This window comes from Lycium ferocissimum, chromosome 7, assembly GCF_029784015.1.
Source record: "Lycium ferocissimum isolate CSIRO_LF1 chromosome 7, AGI_CSIRO_Lferr_CH_V1, whole genome shotgun sequence".
Classification (NCBI taxonomy): Eukaryota; Viridiplantae; Streptophyta; class Magnoliopsida; order Solanales; family Solanaceae; genus Lycium; species Lycium ferocissimum.
Genome location: NC_081348.1, coordinates 38,179,004 through 38,204,148, shown reverse-complemented (window position 1 = coordinate 38,204,148; position 25,145 = coordinate 38,179,004). Strand labels below are relative to the sequence as shown.

The window sequence follows — 25,145 nt, the reverse complement described above, 5'->3', positions numbered from 1 at the left end:
ACTTAGTTTACTTGCAAATATTTGGCATCCAAAACTTAACGCACGCGAAATACCAGACATTGTTTTATAGACATCTAACGAAACGATAAAAGAGGAAATAGTGAGATAAATAGAGTACATGAAAGTGGCTTCATAATTAATACTTGCGTGTCTTCGCATAGCTAGTATTTTATAACATGCATCATGGATTTAGAAAACTAATTTTTTTAAAAATGATATATTCTAGTGATCAAATACTAGATGGGCGAAAATCAGATTGTTAGTTATGGGTTACGCATATGTTGAACTCTTACTTTATTTGGTAATCATAGTATTGCTTACTATTACTAAATGGAGTACTAATTAACCGGTCTTGGGTTCAAGCCCCGGGAATGGAGAAATTCTTAATAGGGGCGCTTCATTCTTAAATAGCGCTTACGTGCAGAAAATCTCCGGATACCAAACGATTAACAACAAAAAGAAAAATTAGTCACATGAGTGAGATAACTTGTAATTTGTAGGAAATTTGGGTCCACCCATAAGGGTTGCTTAAGGCCTATTAGGGTAATTAAACTTAGCCCTAATATTTCCTATATAATAACACTTACGGTGTAAAATAAAACATATATAGTTTTTCCATTATTCCATATACATAATAAAATAGTGAGATTTTTCCTTGATTATTCTTCTCTACAATATATTAGGGTTTAGACTGTGATTTAGGGGTTGCTCCAATATATCTTCATAATTAATCCTTGTACTTATTCTTATTATTTTTATTATTATTATTTAACAAGACCATAACACATAGCCTTGATTTTGTACAAAGGCATTAGATGATATTTCTCATTTTCGGTATAATTAGGCAGCCTCATTCACTGCAGGGAATTTAGCTTTGTAATCCCTCCAAAGTTGATCAACCGTCTTTCCCAACAGCTCAACAAAGAACTGATTACTATAACCAGTTCTCATCTTCTTGTTAAGTTGTGCTACGAACCCACTTCTCAAGAAATCAATTAATAGTATTAATCAAGAAATCTAGCAAATCACATCGTAGCCTTGATCCATCAAGATGCCTTGTAATAACTATTGGTTTCATATAAGACTTGGTGCATATCAAGAATATATTTTAAAAAGCCTCACATAATCTGTTTTAATCCCTTCAATTAATCCTCCAGAGTATGATAAGAGATTTGTTCCCGTTCCATACGCCAAATATGTGCGATCTCGTGATATAATACTCCAGTAATCTCTCTCTTTACGTTACCGGAGTAACTCTGGATGTACCTGGAAAAAACAAGTTTAATATTTCAAACTTATGCGCATGTGATCACTTAACACACAGTCAGACCTCTTTACAACAACCATCCTATCTAACAACATTTTACTATAATAACCATGTTTTCTGTGGAACCGATCTTTCATGTTATGTTATGTTCTCTATTTCAACATTTCGTCTATGAGGCCCAAGAAAACAAAAATACTGGGATAAACGATTTGCACGTTATAAAGATGATCTTGATCGTTTTGCTCGAAAACATATATGTATGTTGAGTTTGAGACATGCGTCAACTGCTTATTTATTGAATCAATTTATGAGTACCTGGCGCTAACATGAATCTCATTGTTGCTAGCGTAAGCTACTCCGCCCATGTCATCGACAAACATGCTTACTTTTGCCACGTTTTGCAAAAAAAAATGAAGTAATAGTCCTGACCTGGCCCAGAAAGGGAAAGTGACAAGGATCCCAAGTAAAAGTCCTCGTGGGAAGGAAGTGGGTACGCCATTGTTTGCTTGCTATATTGGGCATTATCATATGACGTCGTTGAAATATACACTGCCAGTGCCTTTGGTGCATATATGTTGGTGACTAGTATTTATAAACGTGGGTTTTTTGGGTGAATATCGCAAGGATAATTAGTAGAGAGGCAAGGAAGGAAATCATCTTAGCCATTGCTTTCATTTGCTCCAAGGTAGTAGTGATACGGTCTCTAAGAAGACAATCATACATATATATAGTTTTTTCCATTATTCCATATACATAATAAAATAGTGACACTGGACTAATTAGTCAGTTGATTATTGCCATAAATAAAATAAAAATACCAAGTCAGGTGAGTGCGAGTTGACTATTGCCATAAATAAAATAAAAAGAAAAAGTCAAGTTCTGAGTGCGATTTTTATGATGTTTTTTGGTATTTTTTTCCTATCTCCAATTTAGTTTCTTCCCTGTTTTAGCAACTTTTTCTTTAAAAGACATTTGTTTCTTAAATGATCACATTTACAGATTATTTGTTCTTATCAATGAAATATCACTCAAAAAAATAACCTTAGGCCCTTAAAGTTTACACCACAAATGTTGTTTTCTTTTTTGCTTAAACACTTTGATCAAGTTAACCAAAAAGTAAATCTCACTTGAATTTTATATTTGATGTCGAAAATATGACATGGCACTCCAAAATAGAAAAGTAACCTTTATGTGATAAACTCAAAGTTAAATAACCACCAGTGAAATTAGTGAAATTTACTGTCTATCATCTATGACTAAAATGTCTGTAAATTGTATTATTTTTATATTGAGCTAAATACTTGAATACATATGCAAATAAAAGAATTCATTTATTATCTATAAGTATTAATGGCGATAACTAACTTATCGATATGATTATTAAAGAATATTCAATTAATAGCATTAATTGTCGAGGGTTATTTTGCCAAATTATCCGTTATCTTTCCTCAAGATGAGTAATAACTATTGAAAGACTTATTCAAAATAGTATAAAGCATTTACTGGAACAAGAATATATTTTTAAAAAATAATAAATGTCTGTTTTATTTCTTAAAACTACTATTAGTATTTTAGATCAGATTTGCTTGGCTAAGGTAGTATGAAAATAAGAGATTTGTTCAGGCGTTGACATATGCAGAGAATTTGACCACTGAACCAATGATATTTATGCCTCTTTTATTTTTAAAAAAGATTGCCGTTAAAAGCCGCCGAGTAAGAGAAATGGAAAATTCCTATTGCTTTTTGTTGTAGTCGGTCAAGTCAGGCTCTCCGGCCGCGAGATAATCTTATTATTTGTCTTTGTATTTTTTTAGTGTAATTTTTAGTATATTTTGTTAATAGCCAAACTTTCTGTTTTTTAATGTATTTGGCATATATTTTAATTTTTTTGACTACGTGAATCACGAATAAATTATATGTGTGAAATTAATTCAAATATTAATATAAAATTTGAATATATGTGGCGTCTTCTATATATGGGTCCCATGGGCATTTGCGCTTACACTAGTATTTGAAATACATTAAAAAAAAAATCTAAAAATATATCAAAAAAAAAATATCACTGAAATACTTTATATTATTTGAAAAAAAAAAGACAAGTTGCAATTACATAGTATTATTGTCATCTTCATATTTCTTCATTCCGTCAGCTAAGCTAACAGATACAGTCATACAGATTTACACGTTGCATTAACATTTGCGGAAAAAAATGTTCTTAAGTACCTCTCACGTATATACTTACTCAGTTACTTGTTTTTGTTTCCTATTTTACACAAAAACACATGAAGCATGTTACTGCTTTGTTACTTGTTTTATACACTTGTATCTGAGCCTAATACAACTGTGCAATTCCTCGTTCTTCATGTGCTTTATTCATGAGATCATATGTGTAAGATATATAAATATTTTTGTAAATTAACGCATCTGCATGTGGCTTCCTCTCATTAGTTGGCAAGATTTAACCTCGGACTTATTATCGCATTACTTAATGTTTCTTTAATTGCGTTGGGTTTACCTCACTTTACCTCTTCGAAAGGGATACGTTTGGACACTGAGATACTTTGATAAGAGAGAGTCAACTATCAAGAGGAGTATTTTTTGCACGATTTAGATCTCTACAAGTTTTCAACTCATTTCATTTATAATTAATCACATTTATAATTATGGTTCGAATAACCTCTCCAGTGAAGATCTCCTATATTTCGTCCAGTGCACTCTTCAATATGCAATATAATTATGGTTCGAATATATTTTTAAATTAATTAATCTGAACCATTAAATTCTAAACTGGACAAGTGTTACACGTTGAAGAGTGCACTGAATGAAATAGAGGAGATCCTTGCTGGAGAGGATCTTAATCCTTAAATGATTATAAACTGGAAAACCGGTTCACATTTGGTGGAACCGCTTCTGCCAGAATTCAAATATTAGCACATTCTGCGCTACGCAAAAAACAGTCAACCGTTTTTTTTTTTTTTTTTTTTTTAATTTTTATTGAACCGGTAGATTACAAGCCTATGATTTCACATGTAAAAATAATTTTTACTAGTGTTTCATTTACAGAATTAAATTCAAACTTGAAGTGATAACGAGGTAACCCTTTAAGCAATTTTAGAATTTACTACATGAGTTTAACAAAGTTGGAATTAAACCTTGATGAAAATCACTTACTTTAACAAAAGGAAACAAGTAGGGATAGTTTTAGAAACTTTCGCTCTAGAAGCGGATTTAGAGGCTTGTATATGGGTTTACGACAACTCAGTATTTGACTGTGAGCCCAATATTATTAAGTCGAAGTCATATGTTATAGGAACCTGTAAACTTTAAATTAGTTGAAAATGATTTTCACTTGAGGTTTGACTTCGTATTAGTGCAAAATAATTCCTTATTATATATGATTTTATAAAATTATATATTTATTATTAGTGATAAATAATTGGGGCGGATTGCACCTCATTTTACTTTCAACATTATTTATATATATATATATATATATATATATATATATATATATATATATATATATATCCTTCCTAGGCTTTTAGAAATATGATTGATGAATTACATTTAGAAGTTGTAGTGATAATTTATAATTACTAGGTTCTGTCTTTGTAATATGAAGAATTCATGCTGGCAACTTAAAAAATATTCATGCAGTTAAGTAATTAACTAATTAAACGATTGTAACACTAGAATGGCATTTTTTTAAAATGATAATCAATGTATAGTTTAAAACACAAGTGTCACAAAGAAATCAAATTAAGGAAAGTACACGTAATATTATATATCATAACCAAGATATATTAGTATTACAAAGCCAAACTTGAAAGGAGATCTTTAAAATCCCAAAAAACTACTGTGTGGTTATATATTTATGACCACGATTTATAGTATAGTAAAATATAATTAAGAATATTAAAATTATATGATTTTCTAGAAAAAAAAATGATTTTTAAATGTTGGCATTTATAAAATAATTTTGCTAAAAGTGTTTTTATAAATATGAGCGAATTGTCAAGGAAAGAAAAAAAAAAAAAAAAACTAAATCGATGAAATGTTCATAATTAGCAATTAATAAGACGAGCGTGATTACAAATGTCTGCCAATCATTACAAGTTATTGACTATCTTCTTGAAAAAAATACTCTTTAAAAAGACTATAAGAATAAATAACAAATAAAATATATTAAAATTTTTCTTAAATAAATATAATACTCCATATACATGAATGTATACATGCATGCGTACAAATATACAAAGTTTATTTTAGAATCTCTATTTACTCATGTAGGGTTGACGTGGGGTGGATTGCACCTCATTATCCCTCTTCTTCAATATAATTGGTATTTAAGTCAAATAGTTTAATCTTCTATATTTTGTGTATCGATTTAATTCTTCGAAGCTTTATCGAGAAAATGAAATAGAAATTTACATATTTAAAAACTCATGTGGAAAGCTAGCTAGGTCCGTGTTCAATTCAAAATACTTAAATGATATATATAAAAATTATGGCATCTTTCTTAAAAAATATTCATGCAGTTAAGTAATTAACTAATTAAACGATTGTAATAGTAGACGGGCATTTTGGTAAATAATAATATAATGTATAGTTTAAAACACAAGTGTCTCCTGATGCAAATTATATATTAAGTACTTACATAATATTTATTTCATGATATTAAGATATATTCCTGATGACATACATAAACATGCAGTGATGGGAGAGGATGATTGTAATCATCCCTAAAAATGTACTAATAGTGGACTCTGTTTACCCTGCTAAGGCAGGATATAAGTTTTAGTTTTTACTACTGATATGGAGGAAAATCATTCTTAGTGTCTACAATTCAGTTATGAAAAGCATGTGAGATTCTAAAAATACCTATTCCATCTAACAAATGCTTTGGTTTTTAGTAATAACTATGATAAAGTATGTGTCTTATATATATAAGATGTTGTAGTCTTTGTAAAAAATATAATTAAAAATATTAAAATTATATGATTTTCTAGAAGAAAAAAAACGATGGGTGAAGTGCACGTTGGCATTTAATTAATACATTAATACTGCTAGCTAGTGTACTTGGGGGCTTATAAATATGAGCGAATTGTCAAGGAAAGAAATCACCACAGAGTCTCTTATACATACTGTTCATAATTAGCAATTAGTCCAAAGCGAGCGTTTGCAAATGGCTGCCAATCATTCAGTTATTCTATCTATTCTTAATCTTTTTTAATTTATGTAACAAACTTATAAGGACAAATTTTGTCCCTTATATTAATAACATTATTATTTAAATAGAAAAATTATGCTCTCTTATTTAATTAAATTGAATGGCTATAAAATTAGTGCAATATCTTATATCATAGAAAGAAAGTTCTTCAAGTTTTACAACTTATCAAGTAAGAAGTTTATAAATAAAATATTCATGTAAAATTGGACAATCATTTTACTCTTCCAAGTGAACACACCTGTAAAATTTGTGTAACACTAATTAATAGGTATAAATTCTTTTATTACTAACCATCATTATACTCTTTAATGTAACATTAAATTCAAGAAATACTTATGGCGATACTTAACAATTACATATCAAGTTTAAATAATCTAAATTTAGAAGAGATGAAGGGATTATTATCATAACCTTGTTATTTAATTTTTTTTTTAATAAGCTTATCACAAAAGAAAGAAGAACCGAACACCTTAAGTAGTTGGAGGCAAAGTCAAAAATCGCAATAAGACATTCTAACATTACTGATGGACATATATTTTGTCATATAATTATTTTTTTTATATTCTTATGACATTGCATTATATTTATATATATACTATGCAGTGATGTTTATGGTGATGATTGTAATCATCACTCTGAATGTACTGGCTGGACTCTGTGCCGGTGCTGTAAGAAGGTGTCATAGTTCGCAATTATTAATATGGCGGACAAATGTCCCATGCCGTTACATAAAATTAGAAAAGATTGAGGTTTATGGCTCGCAACCTGGATATGGCGGAAAATGCACCATTCTTCCATTTCTACAATTCAGTTGTGGAAGCGAGCCATAATGAAGACTTCTAAGCATCCTATTCCTATCTGAGAAATGCTTTGGTTTTTAGTAATAACTACAAATAAAGTATGTTTCTTATGATCTAAGTGTTATCGTCTTTGTATTCTCGTTTGCCTTGGAAACTATGTTTGGAATACTGAAGAAAATAATAAGTATGAATAAAGTAGTGTTGTCATCGTCTTTGGATTCCTGTTTCCCTTGGAAACTATGTTTGGAGTACTGAAGAAAATAATAAGTATGAATAAAGTCGTGTTATCCTGGTTTGTATTGTGGTTAATTAGCTTCAATAATGCGCTAGCTATAAATTTTCGGATAAAGCAAATACTGTATATATTTCCATATATAGGCATTATTTATATATAAATTGCAATAAGGTGCTAAAATGTTTGCCAATACACGTAAAGCAAGCCAAGATAAGTAATTCAAACTAAAAATTTATATACAGGGAAAACCGAAATATAATTTTCCCTCTTATACAGAGTTAAAATATAATTTTCCCGCTTATACAGAGTTAATTTGACTAGTTACTTTTACAGCCAAAATGGACATATTATATTTTGTCTATCCTTCATGTGAGAAGGGATAAAACTGGTCCCTTCGGGACATCCAATAAAATTGGAACTATACAGAGAAGAATAGCATGAACCCTGTGCAAGGATGACACGCACAAATCGAGAAGGGATAAAACTGATGCTATAAAAGGCAAAAATCATCTTAAATCATCTTACTCAAAAGGCATGATTTCGTTGGATAGAACGGATACTGTCCAACTCTTTGAAGAAAATAAAAATACTCGAAGAAATAATATAAGCACAAGTGAAAGACTCAACAATGACTATATAGAAGAAATTAATTAAACTAGAGAGAGAGTCGGAAACTTTACTTAATAACTCAAATCTCACTATAATAAAATATGTGACAGAGCATCCCTATTTATAATACTAAAAAATCAACATAGACTAGGATTAGAAAACCCATTCCAATATGAACTAGACAAAATAAATCCTAACTAGGAATTAAATAAACTACCCAATATCAAATACTAAAAATTTTTGAATGATTAATCTTGGTTTATTTCCAACACTCTTGATATATATATATATATATATATATATATATATGCAACATGTGTTTGAATAACCAATTTTTTTAATTTAATTAATAATCCAAATAAGGGGTGTTCATGGGTCGGTTTGGATCGGTTTTGTGTTAAAACCAAAACCAAATCAATCTAGTCGGTTTCAAAAATTATTAAAACCAAACCAAACCAAATATGATACATATTCATCGGTTTGGTCGTAGTCGGTTTGGGTCGATTTTTTGGTTTTTAAGAAAATTAACTGTATTTCTCTTTTTCCTACAATTAGGAGAGAATTTTCTATCATTTTCTAACTTATAATATGTTATTATCCTTTTATTATGGTAGCTATAGTTTCTTGCATTATGGAGAAAATGTCTTACAATTTATGATTTTAATTAAGTGAATAAAGTTTATAACAAATACAAAGAATAAATGAAGGTAAATCTCGTATAGTTGTTTCTTTGAATAAATGAGTTTGAATTCATGGATTTCTTTTTTATAATCAACTTAAGGTATAAAGTTCATTAGCCTATTAGAGATAAATAAAATTTTGCTTAAAAGTATGTAAATTATTTAAAAGTATTTATAAAAAATAATATATTGTATATATATAATTATAAAAATTCTGTATAAAATTTGTCGGTTCAGCTCGATTTTTTCTTAGATTTGCTTTTAGTAAAACCAAAACCAAACCAAGTATTATCGATTTTTAAAAATTCAAAAACCTAATCAAACCTAACCCAAGTAAATATTGGTTTATTTAATCGGTTTGATTTTGGTTTTCGGTTTGGATCGATTTTTAACCAAACCGTGAACAACCCTAATCCTCCCAGTGAAACACTATACTAGCTAGTTTACACGAAAATAGATTGTTAATTAATTGTGGATAACTCACTGCTTTCATAAGCGACCTCAAATGAAGTAATATTAAAGTTATATATATATATATATATATATATTAACAAAGTTGGAGTACATAATTACATAATTAAAGTCAGCTATCTACTTTTAAAAACAATTTATATTTAAATTATCAAATTTTACTTGAATTTATCGGTTTGTTAGACTGACCAAAAACTCTAATTAACAAATTCAAAAAAAATACTAACTCTCAGAAATTTAACAATCTTATTTTGTCATAGTGTTCATTTATTTGTTTATAAAACGGGCAAAGTTGTTATTTACAAATGTGTTATTTAGCTACGAAATTATTAGCTACAACGCAAAATTCGTCACTAATTTTTCACGTTTTGCCACAAAAATTACATTTCGTCGCTAAATATATGAGCCACATACTTTTAATGACGAAACACAAAAATTAGTAGCAAAATTTTGTCCATTAATGTTTCCCACCAAAAAATGAGTTGGCGCCAATTCTTGAGTAAGATTAGCCACGACTTTTAAGTTATCAGTGACAAATTATTTTGTCACTAATAATGTACCCAATTTGTGACAAATCATTATTTGTCTTAAAAATATTTAAATTTTGGACACGAAAAAAATTTCGTCACAAAAAGTATGTTCTTACAATAGCGACAAATTATAGTTTGTAGTTAAATATTGTAAGCTTTAGCCACAAATTTTATATTTAATTGTGACCTTAGTTTTTGTCACTAATAATATAAACAATTAGTGACGAACAATTTATCGTCACTAATCAACATGCGACTTAGTGACGACAAAGTTTTGTCACAAAATATTCAATTTTTAAAGGGATAAGGCACTGTTACCCCCCCCCCCCCCAACTTGTACCAAATTTGCTAGGACACACCTTTCCTTTCAAGTGGGTCCTATTACCCCCCTAAACTATATTTTCCCGTAATTATTTGCACCTTTTTGCCGACCGGACTAGTGTCCCGTTATATTACAATACGTGTTACACACGCGCGTGGGCCCCAAGACAATTCATTTTTCCTTTTAATTTTAATACATTGCTCGTTTGACCAAAAGAGCATAACCCAAAAATCAGCCAACCTCTTCGATTCTTCAACAAAATTTCCCTAAATCCTTAATTCCTCTTAATTCTCCTGCAGCTCATCATTAATAGAGTGAAAAGAAGTATGTAGTGTAGACTATTAAGTTCTTCAATCAAACGTTCTACCTCCTTTCGTTCAAAAAAGTATAGTCTAGGGTTTTTTTTTGTTTTTTGATCTCTTTGGTGGTACAACTTGTTGATTCACGGTCGATTGGAAGGTTAAGCTTACATTTCGACCAAAGGTTAGTACTTTACTACATTTAATTGGGTTTGTGTTAGTCTAGGGTTTTAGGGGTTTTTATGTTTGCGATTTTGATGAATCGAATAAAGTAGTATTTTTCTTGAATTCTTTGGTAAAATGTTAGAATTTCCACTTGATTTGCATGTCTACACTGCTTTTTTGCTTTAGTGAGTTTTTCTCATTTTTGTCGATTACTTAGTTTGTTGAGAATTATGATGATTTTTTTTTGTTATTTGTGTTTGTTTGCATTTAGGTATGAGTGGGTTTACATTTATCACTGTAAGACTGTATCATGGTGGGGACTTAGTGTATGAAGATGATGAGGATGAAGCAAGATATGTGGGTGGGGTAATGAGTGAATTTACTAATGTTGATGTTGATACGCTTTCTTATTTTGAGCTGAAGGGTTATATTACAGATCTAGGGTACAACTCATGTTGCAACTTTAGTATTAGGCCACCTAACAGTGGCATTTTAGGAAATATTGACAATGATAGGGTTCTTTCAAGAATTGGTAGGACTTTGCAAAGTGGGCGATTTTGGAAGTATATGTGCACATGGATGAGGGGGAATCTGATTCTTCTCTTTATAAAGGGGTAGGGACCATTAAAGGAAGTGCTAGTCAAAACATTGAAGTTGGTGAGGTATCTTTAAATGCCCCAGCTTCAACCCTAAATACTGCCTCAAAAAATGCCCTAGATACTGCCCCAAATACTACTCCTCCATTAGAAGTAGTACTTCCAAACACTCAAGATCCAATAGATCTAGTTGCTGCTCCATCAGATTCGAAACGTTGAACTTTCGAAAGGGATCTGATGAATCAACTGATGAAAGTCCAGATTCTGAAAATGGTGACTTGACTGGAGAGGATGATTATTTCAGTGATGTACATGAGGAGTACATAGAGCTTAAGAATGAGAGAAGAAAAGCAGCAAGGAGGAATAGAAGGGAAAGAATTCCAAAAGACACTGAAGAAGTACCATGTGGTGAAGCTGGACGTATTTGGGATTTGATGAGACTGCAGAAGTAGGTAAAAATAATTTAGAAGGCAGACTAGGGGGTGATGAACCATATTACCCAAGTTCTGATCCTGGCAGCTATGAAACTGATGATGATGAATATTGGTTTGAGGAGGGGCAACAGAGGAGGGTAAAACTGTCAAAATCTAAAAGAAAAAATCTGGTACAAAGGGTGTGAGATTTGATCCAACTTGTAAAAAAATTGTGTGGCAGTTGGGAATGACTTTTGTGAGTGTGAAGGAGTTTAGAGATGCGGTCACTAGGTATGCAATCCGGAGGAGAGTTGATTGAGAAGTATGTTAATGAGCCTAATAGAGTAAGGGTGAGGTGTTGCAAGAAAGGTTGCAAGTGGCTTTTGTTTGCTAGCCTTGACAAAGTAAGTAATAATTTTATTATTAGGACTTACATTCCGCTTCATAAGTGTGAAAAATCCTCCGTAAATTACTTGTGCAATGCTAAATTCTTGGCTCATGCCTTAAAAAAGAGAATAATTGAACAACCAAACATTAGAGTGTTTAAGTTGCAAGAGATAGTTAGGAAGAAGTTTAAAGTCCATGTTGGTAAGACCACGCTGACTGAGAGCAAGAGCTAAGGTGCTGAAGGAGATAATGGGAGATCATGTTCTTGAGTTTGGGAGAATTCTTGATTATAAGGATGAGTTGTTGAGGACAAACCCTGGAAGTAGTTGTGTTGTTAAACTTGGTGATGCTAATGATCTTGGTCAGCCAGTTTTTGAAGCTTTTTACATCTGTTTTGATGCACTCAAGAAGGCATTCATGGCTGTTAGGAAATGCATAGGATTAGATGGTTGTTTCCTTAAAGGAATTAGTAGGGGGCAATTACTATGTGCTGTGGCTAGGGATGGGAATAACCAAATGCTTCCACTTGCTTGGGCAGTAGTGGAATATGAGAACAAAAATACTTGGACTTGGTTCTTGACTTCTTTGAAGGAGGACTTGGGATTAGGAGATGGCACAAGCTACACTATTATTTCGTACATGCAAAAGGTATGTTCTTATCATACCTTCTAGTTATTTTCATACTTATCGTTTCTTTATTCTTTATTGTTTGTTTTTTCACTCTTTGATGCCAATTGTTGTAGGGACTTGAATCGACAACTAGGGAATCTTGTTGCCGGACTGTGAAGAAAGAAGGTGTGCTAGGCACATTCTTGCTAACCGGTCAAAGGAATGGAGAGGGCTTCAAAGGAAGCAAGTATTTTGGAAGTGTGCTAAAAGCACTTATGAGGCGTGAATTTAATGCAAATTTGAAGTTCGGGAAAACTTGGCAATGGAATAGTTGATGATCTACTCTACTATGACAAAGAGTATTGGTGCAAGATGTTTTTTAACACTGATGTGAAGTGTGATTCAGTTGATAATAATATGTGTGAGAGTTTTAATGCCTGGATTTTGGCAGCTAGGCACAAAACTATCATTAGCATGCTTGAGGAGATAAGAGTAAAGGTTATGACTAGAATTGCTAGGTTAAGTCAATTTGCAAATACTTGGATAGGGGACATTTCTCCAATGGGAATGAAGATATTGGAGGATAATATTGACAAGGCAATGGACTTCATGAATTTAATGGAGAATCGGATATGAAGTGTTGGATGGAGACAAACAACACTCTTGTTTGTCTAAGAAAGAGCGTATGTAGTTGTAGATCATGGATGCTTAGGGGGATACCCTGTGCACATGCCATATCTGCCATGGTTTTTAAACAATATGACCCAACTGAATATGTTGATAGCTGCTACAAAAAAGAGAGATATTTGATGACATATTCTCACTTCATTCAGCCTGTAAATAATATGCCTTTTTGGCCTGATAATAGACATCCTCGTTGCACCACCAGTGGTGAAACCAATGCCAGGCGTGCCCAAAAAGAATAGAAGGAAAGAGCAAAATGAAACAAAGAAGTGTGGGAAATTACCTAAAACTGGTATGACTATGACATGTGGTCTCTGCCATGTTAAGGGTCACAACGAGAAGAGGATGTACTTTGAAAATGTTGGTTCATCGGTTCCATCAAGTTCAACCGATGCACATGATCATCCCGGGTTCATCAATTCCATCAAGTTCAACAACAAGGATGGGCGAGACCAAAGGTAATGTACTATTTTATTTTGTGTCTTCTAATATTGGTTGTGTCTTCTAATATATGTGTGTTTGTATGTTAGAAAACAACAAGTGTTGAAGTTGAGCACGCAAGTAAAAGAGAGGAGATAAGACCTAAGAAAAATGCAATTCTTCTTGAAGTTCCAAATGTGGCACATGAAACTTCATCAAGAGCTGCCTGAAAGTACAAAAAGAACCAGAGGTACTAGGAAAAGTACAATTGTTGCCGAAGTTCCATCTGCAACTAACACAACACCAAATGTGGCACATGAAACTTCTTCAAGAGCTGAAAGTACAAAAAGAACCGAGAGGTACTAGAGGTGGTAGAGGAAGTGGAAGGGGTGTGGGGAGAAATGTGGGAGGAGAAAAAGTTAATCACCTACTTGAAAGTTGGTTCAACTTCTCTGGAAGTACTACTACACACAGTTAAATAACCGCACTCGGTTCAACCTCGCACCTAGTTCAACGCCGTACGAGTTCAACCGCCGCAACTAGAGGAAAAAGAAAAAGTGTGGGAAGAAATGTGGGAGAGGATGTTAATCATCCACTTGAAAGTTGGTTTAATCAAGCTCCGAAGTACAACCGCACCTAGTTCAACTACTCGCACCTAGTTCAACCGCCGCAACTAGAGGAAAAGGAAAAGGTGTGGCAAGAACAACACCATATAAAAGGCCAAAGTGATGGAGAGTTGGTGTTTTTCAAGCTGAGAATGGGTTAACAACTTTTAATTTAATTATTAATAAATTACTATATTGTACTGTTCTCTTAATAACAATAACTTATGTTTTTTTTTTTTTTTTTTTAAATAGCCTGGACTGCCAAGTCAAAGAATAGTATCTACTGGACCAAAAAAATAGTAAGATCACCGATGTAACTGGTGATATTGGTTTCAAACCAACAAGTACTGAAGTGGAAGGGAGCTAAAGCACTCACAACAAGAAGGCTTCAAGAGATTAGAGATCAAGTAAGGGCTAAAGCAAGGCAAAGCACCAATCCTTCTTCAACGCCAAGAGACCGATGGAAGATCTAATGTTAAGTGCAAATTTGGAAGTGTTGTAATTTGTTTGTTTGAAGCTACATTAAGACTTAAGACTTTGAAGTAATCGCTTTGTTCATGTTGGTATTCGATGTACCATTTGTTTTTTGTTATGTTGGAAATGGTCGAATTCTGCTATTTACACCCAATGTTTAAGAATTGTTTTGTTTATATATGGTGCATTTCAGTGACAAAATCTGGTGCATTTTGTCATTCAAAAAATTGTTATTTTTTTATGGCATATGAGAATGCTTTTGAAGCTGAATTTCAGTGCATTTGAGTGACAAATTTCGGTGCATTTTGTCACTCAAAACTGTTAGGTTGTTATGGCATTTGAGAATGGTTTTGATCTTTGAATTCTGGCACATTTGAGTGACAAATTCTGGTGCACTTTAAAAATGAAAAAAACTGTTAGGTTGTCATGGCATTTGAGAATGGTTTTTTAACGGGTTACCCGATAACCCGATAAGAATTTAATTAATTACACTTCTACCCTTTCATATATATTAAGTCACTTACACTAAAAGTCTATCAACAATTGCTAACTACTTTGTATTTTAGTTAAACATAACTGAATTTGTATCCGGGATGGACAAAATTTAAACTTTGCCTTATAAGGCAAACTTTTTTTTTTTAACTTTGAAAGTCTATTTTATTCCATTGAAAAAATACATATATATGACCTTCAAGGCAAAGTTTGCCCATAAGGCATAAGTATGCCCCCATCGGCATAAGTTTAGTAAATCCTTAACAAGTTTATGCCGATGGGGGCATACTTTTAAAGGGCAAACTTTTATGCCGGACCCGGCATAACTTTGTGAAGGAATTATCAAAGTTATGCCGGACCCGGCATACTTATGCCAAGTCTGCCCATAAGGCATGAGTATGCCGGTCCGGCATAAAATTTGTAATTCCTTAACAAAAGTATACGGTCCGCATAACTTTGTAATTATAAAGGGTTTTCAAGTTGGTCCAAAGTCACGCTTTCAGCTACACATCAAGAGGTTGTCCATCTCAATGTCGTTAAAAAGCGAGATGAACCTTTCTATAACAAAGATACCGAAGGTGAATCAATCCCATAAATTCCATCAAAGGAGATGTTGCATTGACTTCTCATTGAAAAACATGATTACCTACGGGATCACGGCAATATGTTCTACCCTTGATGAGAAGACCCAGAGGAGCAGAGCAAATGGTATGAAAGATTATAACATTCAACGAGATACAGGAAAGATACATGGTGACTAACCAAGCAAAGCAGCAGCATTGTGTTCCTCACAAAGTTATGATCAAAGTTATGCCGGTGGGGGCATATTTTTAATGGGCAAACTTTTATGCCGGACCCGGCATAACTTTGTGAAGGAATTATCAAAGTTATGCCGGACCGTGATACTTATGCCAAGTCTTCCCACAAGGCATAAGTATCCGGTCCGCATAACTTTGATAATTCCTTAACAAAAATATGCCGGTCCGCATAGCGAAATTTAAACTTGCCTTGCGAATTTTTTTTTAAAATTTTGACTGCGCGTGGGTTCGAACCTGGAACCTATGGGTGTTAGCCGAAGGGCAAATTTTAAAGATTTCAAATATGAGGGGCAAAATTTAAAGACCACCCCAAAAGAAGGGCAATTCTGCGAATTGCCCCTTGTGCATTGCTGAATTTTTGGTGTTGTGGTGCTGCATTTTTATGAGATTAAATGGAAGGAGAAATTTACTACTTGTTTCCTTTTAGAATGTCATAAGCTAGTTTATTCTTGGAGTTGAAGAGAACTGGAAAGCAGATTTGCTTGTACACTGTGATCTTGGATCTACACTATTCATTAGATCGTTTACTTTTTTTAATTCGAGGAGTATAGATTAGTATACTATTCGGTGGTCGTTGGGAAATTATACAAAGTCATGAGTGTTATCTCTGCTAAATCATTGGAAAAAGTAGTTTCGAAACAATTAAAACAGTGTGTGCATTATCATCCGTTATCATTGCTAGGTAATTCGAAAAGGTTGGTGGTTTTGCCTTTGTCGCTGCTGCTGCCGCCCAGTGCCCACAGTCACGATGCAACATTGTTTTGAGTATGATAGAGCCATAACAAATCATTAAATTTCTTGTAATAGTAAATGTAACTTAAGATTATTCTTAGATCTTGGTACAAGAAGTGGTTCCCTGTGCATGATTTTGCTTGTACAAAGTGGTCAAGCCATTTTTTTGTTGTGTGAAATCTTAACGGTTAAACCGATAACCGAACCGATAACATACAACAACCGATTAACCGATAACCCATTAACCGATATTTTAACGGTTCTTTAACGGTTTAACATATCTACAAACCGATAACCAATAAGTTAAACCGATAATTTTGAAACCCGAACCGAACCGACCGATATGCAGCCCTAATTACAACAAACAAAATAAGGTACTATTAACAGACCACTAGCTACTATGGCAACTTCATTTGATTTTTCTTCAAGTTGCCCATTTCGAATAAACTACTAAGATACAAAACAAATAAACAAACCATCAAACACCAAAGTAAGTTTCTATTAAACCAACACGCTTTTCTTTTTTTCCTGTCATATCCTTCTCTTTCAAATTATTCTCTTTTGAATCTTCAAGCTCATTCAAATCATCCTTCTCCTCTTTTGTATCTTCAAACTCATTCAATCCATCCTCCTCCTCTTTTGAATCTTGAAGCTCAATCAACTCACCTCCTTCATTTGAATCTTGAAGCTCAATCAACTCACCTCCGTCATTTGACTCTTGAAGCTCAATCAACTCACTAATGTTGAGATTATCATATTGAAGGGTAAGACTTTCAACCTCATCCAACCGAATTTTCTCCTTAGGTTCAAGTGAATTCATGTCGACATTATCATATTTCATCTTAAGACTTTCAAGCTCATGCAAATGCACCCGAACATGCTCGTAATTTTCTTCTAACTCTTTGATTTTGTTCACCAATCTTGGAATAATAAACCTTGATCTTTGATCAACTTTCTCCGTGTCTCTCCATCTGAAAAAATTGCACTTCATTGGCTGAAATTTGAAGAATACAAATACTTGAAATTAACACTTAACACTAAAATTAATCAACCAAATTAGAATATGAGCACAAACCTCATAGTGAGGACAAGACCAAAATCTCCTTCCGGGATTGCGATCGGACAAGAAGTCCGCATTTTCAAAAATGCCATGTTTGCATCGCACTACGGAATTGAGCATAGGATCTTCTTCGTCCATACACAGCTTATTCAACAAGTTGTTCGCCATTTCTAACCCTAAAAATTTCATACACGTAAATCGGGGAAGAAAATTAAAACCCTAAACTAGAAATTCAACATGAGATGGAGAAAGGATAACGAATTTACACAATAATTTACTTACCTCGTCCAAAAAGATGAGAATTTAGGATCAAAAAAATAATTTGATTCTTAAATTGGGTGTATAATCGGTTGAGCTTTTATTAATGAAAAGTAGTGCTTTAGACGATGGGTCTTCACATAATAAGCTTTGGGAATGATACGTGGCAATTTCCCATTCGTGACAAATTATGTTTTTTACCTCCTACGCGCTTCACATATTTGATATCACGCACTAGTCAGTCGCACAAAAGGTGCAAATAATTACGGGAAAATATAGTTTAGGGGGTAATAGGACCCCTTGAAAGGAAAGGTGTGTCCTAGCAAATTTGATTTTGTGGATCTTTGATTAAATATTTACCACTAGTGTGAAGATTGAAATAATCAAAATGAAAGCACTAATGAAAAATTAAACAACTAACATTTTAAACAATAATGATAAAGGCACTAAAGTGGTAAAAATTATACATACGTGGAGCGTCAATCGAAACACAATCTCCAGACCTAATACAAAGATAGACCTCGCGCAAAAATACAAACAACACGTGGAGACAACCACAGGCCTACTGCTCTGCCTATGGTCGACTTGCACTAGACGGAGTCCGAGCCTCAAGCCTAAGGGTATGCCACACCAGACGGAGTCTAGGCCTCTAACCCAAGGGTATGTGATACATGTTCCATGTTGGTCCGCTCATTTCTAGTCTCATACGAGTTATGCTCTCAGTCGTGCCTCAACTCATGCCAGGCCGTCAGATGCCTTTAGCCAAGTCTAAAGGACAAAATATGTTTAGTTATGTATTTCAATTTCTACTTCATAACTCAAAAGATCATTTTAAAATATATATACCAATAAAAATTTGTACTTTTAAAATTTTTTTTTGTAATGATTAGAGCGGGATAGGTATGCACCACACATCTCTACTAACTAATTACATTAAATTTCGTGATGAAACATCCGTCTGTAACCCTCAAATAAATAATAAATAAAATATTTGTTTCTTAAAAATCTTTTATGAGAATTTTTTTGTCTTAGCTCTATCACATAATTATGAATTATTTTTCTTTTTTTCAAATAATTTGGCCATAATTCCGGCACTATATTTGGTATATTGTGAGCAACAGTCATTTTTCAATTTATTTATTTGAGATTTTTCACTATTAAAGTCACGGCCAAATTTGGAGGGATGTAACCTACACTCGCTCCTTAATTATTTTTTGTCATGTTACCATATTCCAATTTTTTTCGTCATGGAATAGTCATTGTACGATATTCTATATTCAATTTTTTGTCATGATTAAGCTCGTACTTAGTCTATTTTAAATATAAAAAATTATGAATATTTACAATTAATATGTAGAATTATCCTAATATTAAGCCTAATAATGTACAAAATTGTTTTCAAAGTGTTTCATATTTGGGATAAGGCACTGTTACCCCTTGAACTTTGGCCAAAGTTGCTACGACACACCTTATCTTTTCAAGGGTCCTATTAACCCCCCTGAACTTTTTAAAAACGGAATAATTACCAGCCTAAGCGCTGACGTGGCCAGGAGAGTATATTTCACTCTCTTTGGGAGAGTGAGAAACATAAAAGCTGACATGTGTCATTTTTTAATTGGGCAGTTCACATTTAAATACACCTAATTAATTATCATTAAAACTTAAAGTTTTTTTCAAAACTGATTTTTTTTAAAATGTGGAAAACTTAATTTTTTTATTAAACATTTGTATTTTCTTAAAATATTAAAAACTGAATTGTTTTTAAAAAAGATGAAAAAATTTGCTTTTTAGAAAATAAATATGAAAAACTGATTTTTTAAAGAAAAATGTGGAAAACTGATTTTTTTCTATATATGAAAGAATCTATTTTTCCGGATTTAGTTTTAAAAAATGGGTTTGCCACAGTTTAAAAAAAAATGTTAGTTTTTCCAAATTTTTATAAAATTCAGTTTTTTCACATTTTGACAAGAAAAAATACTTTTTCCAGATTTAAAAAAAAATAATCTAGATTTTATTTGAAAAATAAAAGTGTCCTAAAAAATGAAATCATGAAAATTTAGATTTTTAAAGACATTTGAAAAAAAATCCATTTTTCTATATTTTAAAAAAATTAGTGTTTTAAGAATTTTTTTTTTTTTTAAAATGGGTTTTAAAAATCAAATTCTCATATTTTTTTTTAAAATTTCCATTTTTTATTTTTTTTAAAAAAATCAGTTTTTCAATTTTTTTTTTTTAAAATTGCAGCGTAAGCAAAAAGAATTTAAACAAAATTGAAAACAAAGTAAATATACATGTGGCTAGTAGAGTGTATGTCACTCTCGCATAAGAGAGTAGATATCAGCGCTTAGGGTGGTAATTATTCCGTTTTTAAAAAGTTTAGGGGGGCAATAGTACCCCTAAAAAGGTAAGATGTGTCGTAGCAACTTCGTCCAAAGTTCAGGGGGGTAATAGTGCTTTATCCCTTCATATTTTGTCCAAATAAATTTTGTAGGTGCAAAGTGTTGAAAACTTGAAATCATCATTTATAATACAGAAATACAAAGGTAGAAATATAATCTAAATTTAAATGGGAAGTCAATTAACAGAAGTCATATATGTATGGAAATTTTACACGAAAATATTGGAGGGAAGGTAAAATAATTGAAAGTCACTTTCGTTATTTTACATTTCCTCCAATATTTTCGTGTAAAGTTCCCTCTCACCCATTTCCTCCCTTAAAACTAGGAACAACTACCCACTCAGATAAGTTTTATCAAACTCAAATACAAACACTCCAAAAGAAAATAGAATTCCCTGCGTATATCTTCTTCTCTTTCTTCTTTTTCTATCAATTTATTTCTATTCCCTTGGTTTCCATCCAACAATCACAGGTAAATTACTTCCTCTCTGTCTCTCGTAAGGTTTGGACTCATCATCAATATCTTATACCTCTACTAATAATAGTTCCTAACAACATTTACCAATTCTCTATTAGTCTCTTTACATAGAATTATTTCATAGAGTGTTTATTCAACTCCTGCACATAATTTGTTTTAATGGAAGAATTCTTGACATCCTTTTGATAAGGAGGTAAGTTTTTATCATGATAATTGAATTGTTACGTACCGATTTTGTAAAGAAGTTACTAGTTGTTTCTCATTTTATTATTTACTTCACTAATTAATGTTAGTTTTGTGATTAATTAAAGTTTTAAGATATATTTTTCTTAATCATGATATAAAAAAGTATATACGGAAAATATATATCTTGTCTTTTCACACAGGTACATGAAGGTGCAAAAAGTGTCTCGTGAGTGAATTATTCTGATAAAGGACACCACATTAGCACATGAGGAAGCAACATACTTTTATCTTTTTCCGCTTATGATTATTCACATACTTCAACTCGACTTTTTATAATCGAGTGATTTCACTTTATTTATCAATGAATTTTGTACTAAGATGTTATCTCAGAATAATCAAATATGTAATTAGTACCTGGTTTTGTATGAATTTTTGGTATGGCATTTTTCTTTTATTTTTGTGATTTGGTTTACATAAGCTGCTTTTAAAAACAGAAATAACACATAATTATGGATAATATAGTTAACCACGGATTTAAATAGTATGATTACAAAGCAGTACATATATACAATTTGTTATAATTAATTCTAGCCTTTAAGATTTATACATTTTATGACAACCGCTTTTGGTTACAAAAATGTCTATCTACAGAAAGTAAATCGTATTGCTACATTTCATTGTCTCGAATTAATTAAATTTAGTGAAAAAAATAATTTACCCCAAATGGCCACCATATTTTAACATAATTAGACTTTTAACTACAAATTAATTTAATATTTGATGACAACGTAGTGCCGAATTAATTTTGTCAGCAATCCACCATTTTCGATACACAAAAATGGGTTTCAACTACGAAATTGTTGCCTTTTCTAGACAAATAAACATGTCGCTAATATACATATATTTAGAGATGAAAATTTCCTTTCGTCCACAAAGCATATACCTTTTAGTGACGTAATCACATTTTTTTAACCACAAATTATGCATAGCTTTAAAGACAATCGGCTTTGTCACTAATTAAAAATATAGTTAGTGACAAATTAGATTTGTTGGTAATAAACACCTTTTTAGCGACGTTACAATGCTTTTAGCTACAAAATTTTACGTTATTTACGACAAACAAGTTCGTCATAAATACTATGCATTTGGGGACGAAATCTTATTTTGTAGTTAATGTAACATTATTTAGACACAAAACACTAAATTGTCTTTGTATACTTTTAGCGACCCATGTTTAGGGACGAAAGGTTGACGATTTTTTTTTCGTCACAAAAGATTTTTTGTGACGAAATATGACTTTTAAGTGACAAAATAATTCGTCACAAATAATGAAATTTGTTGTAGTACTGCTTTCATAAGCGACCTCAAATGAAGTAATGTTAAAGTAATCGATCTTTACTTATATATATATATATTAACAAAGTTGGAGTACATAATTACATAATTTAAGTCAGCTATCTACTTTTAAAAACAATTTATATTTAAATTATCAAATTTTACTTGAATTTAACGGTTTGTTAGACTGACCAAAAACACTAATTAACAAATTCAAAAAAAATACTAACTCTCAGAAATTTAACAATCTTATTTTGTCATAGTGTTCATTTATTTGTTTATAAAACGGGCAAAGTTGTTATTTACAAATAAAAAACACAAAAATGAAGAGTCATAACCTAAAACTAAAATAAATTAAAAACACAAATACTTGAATAATTTAAATAGAGATTACTTCTTCTACACTAAACCACAATTTTTCTTGTACCACAAATAAAAAATATCAACATAAACTACATTATACTAAGCTAACAAATCATAGATAATTTAAAAAAGTATACTAAGCTAACAAATCATATATAGATAATTTAAAAAAGTATACTTGGATGTTTGAGCAAATATTGTTGGAAAGAGAATAAAAAATTACTTTGTTGAAAGGTTTAATTAGTTGCTGACTTGCAGTACAATAGACTTCGTAGTAATTTTATAGGATGAGTAAAGAAAAAAATATCACAGAATATAGATACAAAACGCCAAAAAAATATAGAAGACGATTAAAATTATAAAGTTGCAAGGCTAGCTGTTGAGTGTTGACTCAAAGGCACAATTTTTACTTGATCTACCGTTTGGCATTTGCACATCGCGAGACAAACAGATCTAAATAAAAGGCTAGAGCGTGATACAGTAAATTTATTTTAGTAAGCGGATTCAATTTAACCCCATAACAACACCTGAATTCCCCTCTACGGAATTGCTTACTAATTAGTCACACGAGTAAGATAGATTGAAATTATCCTCTTGTGCTTATTATTACTAATCATTACTAGTATAATTCTTCAACAAGACCATGACACAAATAGTCTTTTATTGGTACAAAGGCATGCATTAGATGATGTTTCTCATTTTTGGACTAACTAGGCAACTTCATGCTCTGCACGGTATTTAGCTTTGTACTCTTTCCAAAGTTGATCAACCGTCTTCCCCAGCAGCTCAACAAAGAACTTATTACTGTAGCCATTTCTCATCTTTTTGTTAAGTTGTGCCACAAACCCATTTTTCAAGCTGTTGCAGTAATCAAGAAATCGAGCAGTCACGTCATAGCCTTGGTCCCATTGGTCGCCCTGGCCTGGTTTGACCCAGTGACTAGGTATAAGACCAGCTTTGAGCCTCACATAATCAGCAATCCCTTCGATTAATCCTCCTGGAGCCCGACCATTCCCATTCCACTGCCAAACATGGGTGTTCTCGTGAAATAACACTCCAGTGATCTCTCTCCTAACATCACCAGAGTAACTCTGGATGTACCTGCAAAGGTGAATTTAAGATTTAAATAGTATGTATTTTTGAATATAGAGGTACTGTTTATATGCTGAATTCATCTTTGTGTACCTGGCACTAACATGAATCTCATCGTTGACGGTGTAGGCTACTCCATCAATGTCATCAACGAACATGCTAATCTTTTGTACGTTTTTGCGGTCAGACGGAGAGTTCTGTTCAAAGATACGCCATATGAATGAAGTGGAAAATGCAAGTGTTAGCTTGCTGTATGGGACACCAATATCTCGGTCGAAACGGGCACCCCCGGGGGTGTTTGCGGCCCTGTTGGTTACGCTGTATTCTACGGCATGGATTTTTTGGGTGAATATTGCTAGGATTAATAGAGAAGAAATGAAGAAAATATTGTAAGCCATGGCTAATTTGAGTGATATGGTCTGTAATAAGAGGTGATCATTTATATAGTGATAATTCCATATAATTATAAATAGTGAAGCTGGGCTAAGTCAGTTGAGTGTAATAAGAGGCTTTGAATTCCTGAATTTTTAAGTTTCTTTTCAATATTTATTGTAATTGAGATAAGCTTAAAAATAAAAAGAAGCTTTCGTCAGGAGCTGGTGAACGACCATACGCATAGAATTCATTTGATCTTCATGAACCAATGGAATCATGAGTCTCTCTAATTTAAAGAGAGTCTAAGATATTTTGGTTAAAAGCCGCCGAGTGAGAGAAATAAGGAAATTCCAACAATCAGGAAATGTTTTTTTCCGTGAGATTGTGTAATTAATAGGAGTAATCTAGTTACAAGCCTTGCTTGGAAATTAGGTGCAGTAATTCAACTGGTTATCATACAGCTTCTTATTCAAGGTTGACTTATATAAGCGTACTGTGAAATTCTGCTATATATGTTATTGATCTACTTTAGTACTGCTGAGTACTAAGTACCATCACCACTATTTGTTACTTAATTAGCATTCTAAGTCTAATGTTAATCTTTGTTACTACTTCCACACAATTCCAGCATCACCACTATTTAAAGTTTTAATTATAAGATGTATAATAAAATTAGTTGCTAAATAAGGGCAGGTTATAACAAATTCGTAGTATTTTCCAATTGGACTTAAATATCCATTATAATTTTCAATTGAACGCTTT

At 32.2% G+C, this 25,145-nt stretch overlaps 1 protein-coding gene, 1 long non-coding RNA gene, 1 other non-coding gene and 1 pseudogene across 3 annotated transcripts; 2 read left to right on the top strand and 2 right to left on the bottom strand.

Moving 5' to 3' along the window:
- Positions 1 to 380: 380 nt before the first annotated feature.
- The window catches only part of LOC132064844 (uncharacterized), a 38,761-nt pseudogene continuing 13,996 nt past the window's right edge, over positions 381 to 25,145 (bottom strand).
- On the top strand, positions 7,921 to 8,022 carry LOC132065841 (U6 spliceosomal RNA). Its single transcript, XR_009416814.1, has one exon. It is a non-coding gene; the product is annotated as a U6 spliceosomal RNA (small nuclear RNA).
- LOC132062820 (uncharacterized) lies at positions 20,858 to 21,676 on the top strand. Its single transcript, XR_009416257.1, has 2 exons — positions 20,858 to 21,225; positions 21,419 to 21,676. It is a non-coding gene; the product is annotated as an uncharacterized LOC132062820 (long non-coding RNA).
- On the bottom strand, positions 23,390 to 24,430 carry LOC132064842 (uncharacterized). Its single transcript, XM_059457982.1, has 2 exons — positions 24,102 to 24,430; positions 23,390 to 24,017 (listed from the first exon to the last, which is right to left on the bottom strand). The coding sequence occupies exons 1-2, from the start codon at positions 24,404 to 24,406 to the stop codon at positions 23,627 to 23,629; spliced, it is 696 nt and encodes a 231-aa protein (XP_059313965.1). The 5' UTR covers positions 24,407 to 24,430; the 3' UTR covers positions 23,390 to 23,626.